Source organism: Crocuta crocuta, unplaced genomic scaffold (genome assembly GCF_008692635.1).
Source record: "Crocuta crocuta isolate KB4526 unplaced genomic scaffold, BGI_CrCroc_1.0 scaffold217, whole genome shotgun sequence".
NCBI lineage: Eukaryota > Metazoa > Chordata > Mammalia > Carnivora > Hyaenidae > Crocuta > Crocuta crocuta.
In genome coordinates this window covers 1,249,988-1,255,961 of record NW_027532208.1, presented here as the reverse complement: position 1 = coordinate 1,255,961, position 5,974 = coordinate 1,249,988, and the positions used below count along the sequence as shown (strand labels likewise).

At 59.6% G+C, this 5,974-nt stretch overlaps 1 protein-coding gene across 1 annotated transcript; it reads left to right on the top strand.

The window, feature by feature from the left end:
• The first annotated feature begins 1,148 nt into the window (after positions 1-1,148).
• On the top strand, positions 1,149-5,367 carry LOC144242879 (uroplakin-3b-like protein 1). The gene is made up of 6 exons (XM_077777907.1): positions 1,149-1,348; positions 2,803-2,969; positions 3,158-3,377; positions 3,875-3,951; positions 4,210-4,330; positions 5,103-5,367. The coding sequence occupies exons 1-6, from the start codon at positions 1,263-1,265 to the stop codon at positions 5,209-5,211; spliced, it is 780 nt and encodes a 259-aa protein (XP_077634033.1). The 5' UTR covers positions 1,149-1,262; the 3' UTR covers positions 5,212-5,367.
• The last annotated feature ends 607 nt before the right edge of the window (positions 5,368-5,974 follow it).

The following is a 5,974-nucleotide window of genomic DNA, read 5'->3' as shown; positions in this document are numbered from 1 at the left end:
TCTCCGCTCAGGCTCCCCCCGCGTGCACCCCCAGACTCACCCTGACCCCATTCTCATTTCCCTTCCCTGACCTTTGTTGTTGTTTTTAATCTTAATTTAATTTAATTTTTTAAATATTTTTATTTATTTCTAGGAGAGAGAGAGAGACAGTGTGAGCAGGGGAGGGTCAGAGAGAGGGAGACACAGACTCCGAAACAGGCTCCAGGCTCTGAGCTGGCAGTCAGCACAGAGCCCGACGCGGGGCTCGAACCCGCGAACCGCGCGCGAGATCATGACCTAAGCGAAAGTCGGACCCTTAACCGACTAAGCCACCCAGGCGCCCCTAATCTTAATTTTATTTACTTTTGTTTTTTTTCTTTTCTTTTCTTTCTTTCTTTACTTTTAAATTGACGTCCAAGTTAGTTAGCATACAGTGCAATAATCTCAGGAGTGGAATCCAGTGATTTCCCTGAGCTTTTGTTCTGGCTTGGCCCCCAGTTCCCCTGGGGGCTGAGTCAATCAAGAAGGAAATAGAGTGATTTCCAATCTTGAAATATCTGAAACTCTCTGCTACCATGCCGGAGTACAGAGAGTTGGTCACGAAAAACCTACCAGGCAGTTACAGAGTTGGTAGGAGTATTTGCCCCTTTTGAAGGTCACTGTCATAAACAGTTGGCACAGTTTAAGTACTTTCGGGAAAAAAAATAGTGTGCGTGAGCTGGCGATCGAATAGCATGTAAATGCATCATAATAACTAGAGAATATTTACAATTGTTTTTTAAAAATGTTTTTTTAAAGTAGTTCCCGAACCCGGCCGGCTGGCTGGGTGATCTTGGACAAGCCCCTTTCTCTTCATGCTCCGACTAGAAAGTGAGGGTAACTCCCTTCAGCACAGGGCGATGGTGGGGGGCCCCAAGTGCCAGGTTGGGACTGTTGGCAAGGCTGTCACTGGGGCTACTGGGGACCCTGGAGCTGCCACCTCCTTCCTCGGCCCCTCCCTGGCCAGGCCTTCCTGGAGTGGGGGGTGGGAGCGTCCACGGGCTTGTCCAGGCGGCGCAGCAACTGATTGTTCTCTTTGGACCCCTCCCTGGGATGCCAAATCCTCGGGGCCAGCGGATTCTGCCCCAAACCTGTCCGACCAGTTGTTTGGGAAGAGGGGGCGCCTGGGAGGAGCCGCGGGAGGTACCAGAGGCAAGCTCTCCAGGCCCTGGTGGACAGCAGAGGCTCTGGGACGCTGCAGACAGACCCTTGGACAGACAGACGGTTAGACACTTGGCCTGGCCATGGGGCTCGGTGGGGGACAGTCTCGGCTGCTGGTGCCACTGTTGCTGCTGTTGACTTGCCTCCAGCGGGGGACAGGCCTGGGTGAGTGAAGGGGGGCAGGGCACCGTGCCTCTGGCTTCAGGAGGACAAGCTGCCTCCCAAGCCCCAAGTCTGGGGCCTGGAGCCTGGGTGGGTCAGGGGAGATGGCCCACCACAGAGGTCACAAGACAGACACCTGTCCCCGTGCCCCAAGATAGGGGAGTGCGCAATGCTTTCTCCCTCTCTTTAGGGTTCTTATGCCCATTCGTCCTGAGCCCCCATCCGGTTCTCACCAAATGCCTCCCCTCCTTCTGTCCCTGAGGAGAGGTTTAAACAAGTCTATAAGGTCGGCTCCCAGAAGGAAGGAAGCTCTCCTGGAGGGCTACAGGCATTGGTCACTGTGGGCTCTTAAACTAGAGGGGTTTAGAGATGGAGTGGCCCCTCTTGGCTGCTCCCCTCCTCCCTCGTTAAGTGGACATTAAGCACCTGCTGTATGCAGCGTGCACTGGGCCTCAGAGACAGGAGCGGGGGCCCTGAGGAGGGCAGAGTCTAGCCCTGAACCCTGGGAGCTGGATGGAATAGAAATGAATCATACCGAAGGGAACCGAACAGAAAGAGGGAGAGGGCTCTGGAGATTTGTGTGACACCCAGCCTCCCCTTCCTGCTCCCCTCCAGGACTGGGGTGCTGCCCTCGGGAGCCTTCCGGGCAGCAAGGCTGGATGTGGCCACGTTGCTTGTCCAGGGTTCTGCGTCTGTCACGCCTCTGCCTCTGACATGGGGTCCCAGGGTTCTTTCCTCTCCTGTCCCCACCCTTACTCGAGCGAGGCTGAGGCGGGGGGCGGGGGGGGAGGTAGTTAGGGCATAAGGTCCAGAGAGGCAGATGCCCGGGGTGGGCTGGGAGGTGGCCCAGCCCTGGGCGAGGAAGAGAGGCTGTCCTCCTCTCAGCCAGGACACCTCCAGGAGGTGCACGTCTGGGCCTGGGGTCTTGGTGGGGACCCCTCCCCAGCCCCCCAAGCCGCTCATTCCTCTCCTCAAGTAAACCAACCTGGACCATCTGGGTGGAGCTGGAGGGACTTGAGAGGTCGGTAAACTGAGGCTCAGGGAGCGCCAGAGCTCAAGGTTACTGTCGAGAGTCCCATCTAGGGTTTGGGCCCAGGCTCAGGCTCCCTTAAATCTGAGTCTCACCCCAACCAGGCCTAAGACCTCTTCTTCAGAATCGTGTGTGCAGCTGGGGGAGGGGCCTCCAGTGCCTGCATCCCTTCCCCAGGCCCTGCCCATGGCAGACACCCCTGACCTCCCACAGTACCTACCCCTAGTAAGCGAGCAAGGCAGGAGGCAGGGCCTGGCCTTGGGTCACCGGCCCATGGCCCATGGGCAGAGTTAGTAGGGAGCCCTCCTGCGTAATGCCTGACTGGGGCTTCCAGGAAAAGCCTCCACTCCTCCCTCAGACTGGGGCTCCCAGTTCAAGTCTGTGCCTCCCTCCTCAGACTGGGGCTTCCAGGACCATAACTCCCACATCAGACTGGGCTGTGGGGACTTGGTTGNCCCTGTGCCCCGGCTCTCAAGCCCCACCCTGGCAGGGACACTCACCCAGTCTACCTTCACGCTGGAGCAGCCGAGGGGCCAGTTCAGTCACCGCAACATCTCTGACTTGGACACCATCTGGCTGGTGGTGGCCCACAGCAACGGTGGGTGCCACAGGGACAGCCCTGGGTTTTCCCTCTGTGAAATGGGCAGGAGGCCTGGGTGGAACAGCAGATGTGGGGAGAGGGGAGACAGGTCTGCAGGGGATGTGGCTCGAGGGCTCTCTGGCTGGGTGGGATGGGGTGGGGCCCTGCCCTTGAGCCCCCACCTTCTGACCTGCGACTCCCCTCAGCCACCCAGAACTTCGCTGCCCCTCAGAGGGTGGAGGACATCCCAGTCCCGGCCAACTTCATGCAGAGGGGCTACTACCTCACGCTGATGGCCAGCCGGTTGCTCTACCCGGGCAGCCAGCCTGGCAACCAGCTCCGGGTCCTACGCGTTGGCAATGATACCCGCTGCTCCCCTAAGACGAGAGGCTGTAACCACCCCCTGCCGGGCCCGGGCCCCTACCGGTGAGCTCCTGCCTGAGCTTGGGGCAGCTTCCAGCTGAGTGCCTGGGTTTCTGGGGGGCGGGAGGGGCAGGGGCCAGGGACGCCTGGGTGAATTCTCCCTTCTTCCTTGGGTAGAGGGCCCCCCCCCACTTGACCCCTCCCCCCATGGGCTGTCTGGACCCTGCAGGTGGAGTTTTCCCATCCACAATGGGCCCCAGCCCTGTCTCCCTTCACTCAGGGCTTGACTCACTGATGTGGGGTGCTGGGGAGCTAGTCCATTCCACACACATATCCTAAGTGAGGACACTGAGGCCCAGAGAGGGTGAGGGATGTGCCCAAGGCTACACAGCTGGAACTGGAGCCCCTTCTGGTGCATTCTAAGGCTGGCTTTTAGACCCAGTCCCCACTCCCCCAACGTCTCAGGACCTAGGAGTCAAGAGATCAGACTGACAGGTGTCAGGGCCAGAGGGTTTCAGGTTCCGGGGACCCCCCCTCCCCATCCTGGGTCTCCTTCCCAGAGTGAAGTTCCTGGTGATGAGTGACAGGGGACCTGTGGCTGAGACAGAGTGGTCCAACGAGACCCGCCTGCAGCAAGGTATGGGGCCAAATGAGCAGGTCAAATAGTAGGGCTGGGGGCCCTGGGCCTGGGGGGCTCCTGAGGATGAATGGGGCTGGGGAGAATGGGGCAGCCCCCCATCATAGCCACCATCACCACCCTGCTGTCTGCAGGTGCCCCTCCCCCAGCCTGGGGCGAGGGATGGTTGGTCTGGAGGCTGTTCCAGGTCCCCATTCTCAGGTCAGAACTCTCTTCCCTGCCCCCCTGCCTACCTGGGGAACCCCTCACACCCCTCAGCCAAGGCACTGCAGGCTACCCCAGGACCCCAAAGCGTGGGCACCGTGGTCATCATTGCCATTTTATCGGTCCTGCTGGCTGTCGTTTTCACTGTCCTCCTTGCTCTGCTTATCTACACCTGGTAAGTGGACAGGGTCTGGGCCCCGTGGGAGGGGTGGGGTCTCTGACCCAGGCCACCTCTTATCCTCCTCATCCTCACTACCCAGAAGCCAGCAGGGCTTGTCAATGGGGGTGTGTGTGTGTGTGTGCGCACGCGCGCGCGTGTGCGCATGAATCCCTCCCTCCTTTGTCCCTTTCTGCGGACCAATTGCGGGATGCGGGACGGTGGTGGCATGGGCGTGTCCACGCTCTCTGAGGAGGCACCACTCGCCCCCTGGCGGTAATATCTGGAATTGCGAGTAGAGGGATCCCGCGGAGACCCCGAGGCGGAGAATTGCTTTTAATTCAAGCGCTGAGCTTTGCCTCAAAACTTCATTCAAAACTCGCATGCTGGAGCCTGGTGGACAGGGGGTGCCCACAGGGCTTCCTAGAGAAAAGGGGAAACCTGGCCTCTGGGTGGGATTTGGGGAGGGGGGAGGGGAGCAGTCCTGGGAAGTGGGTNGGGGTGTCATGACTCCTAGCTGAGGAAAAGGACTGTGTCCTGAAGGCCAGAGGGAGCCAGTGGTGGGTTTCGATGAGGGGAGACAGGGGAGACCCTGGGGTGCAGGGAATAGAGGAGAGTGGGGGGCACAGCTGGATTTGTGAGGTTTAGCCTGGTTTCTTTAGGTTAGTCCAGCCTGGCCAGTGGGGCCTCAGTTCCCCCAATGCTCCTATGCCTAGAGCTCCAAGCCGTGGGCAGTAGCTGTGGGACTTGGATCAGGCCCTACGCTCATCTTCTCTCCCCTCCCCCGAAGTCATGACACCTGCAGGAACGCTCCCATTTCGGGCCCGGAGCAGTTGACTTTCGTGAGGAGATACAACACCCACCACATGACCAGCCCTCCAGCCACGGGGGCCACCTGAGGGGGCTCGCACCTGTCCCTGGGCCTTCTCCCTGCAGATCCTGGGCTGGGAGCATGCCCAAAGCTTCTGGAGCCCCAGGAGAAGTGGGGGGAGGGTGTCCCTACCCAAAATTAGGCCTGTCCCTGTCAGAAATAAATGTCCCCAGCACCCCCTGCACATCTGTGTTGTTGTTCACCGGGCAGTCTCCCTGAACCCCTGTCCCCAGCTCTCCTGAGCAGGGTGGGGGTGGGGGCTCTTTGGAGGATATAGCATCAGAGGTGAGGTCCAGGGTCTCAGGCCAGCTGAGCCATCTGGGTCCGGGTAAGCCTCTCTTCTGGCCTCTATGTCCCTATCTGGAAAATGAGAGTGATTACACTGGCCTCACTGGGTTGAGGTTACTCTGCACCAACGAGGTGAATGTGTGCACCTTGCCCTGCATGTCCGGCTCTGGCTGCCCCATCCCCGCAGAGCTCAGCCCGAAGCTGACACTGGCCCCAAACCGAGTCCCAGGCGCCCAGCATTTGTTATCATCAGCCCCACTCCGGGCCAGGCGGGGAATGGCCCAAACAAGTTTCTGCCCTCAAGTTGCCCAGTGCTGGGGGGGGAATGCAGGTGCCAGATCCAAGAGGCTCCCTGGACAGGTATGTCCTTGAAGGTGCAGCGCTGTGCCAGGTGACACAGGAAGGTGCACAGGTCGGGGCAGCAGCCTATGCAAAGGCCCTGGAAGCAACGAAGAGCTGGTGGGTGGGCAGGTTCTGGTGGCTTGAGGATGGGGTGAGGGATG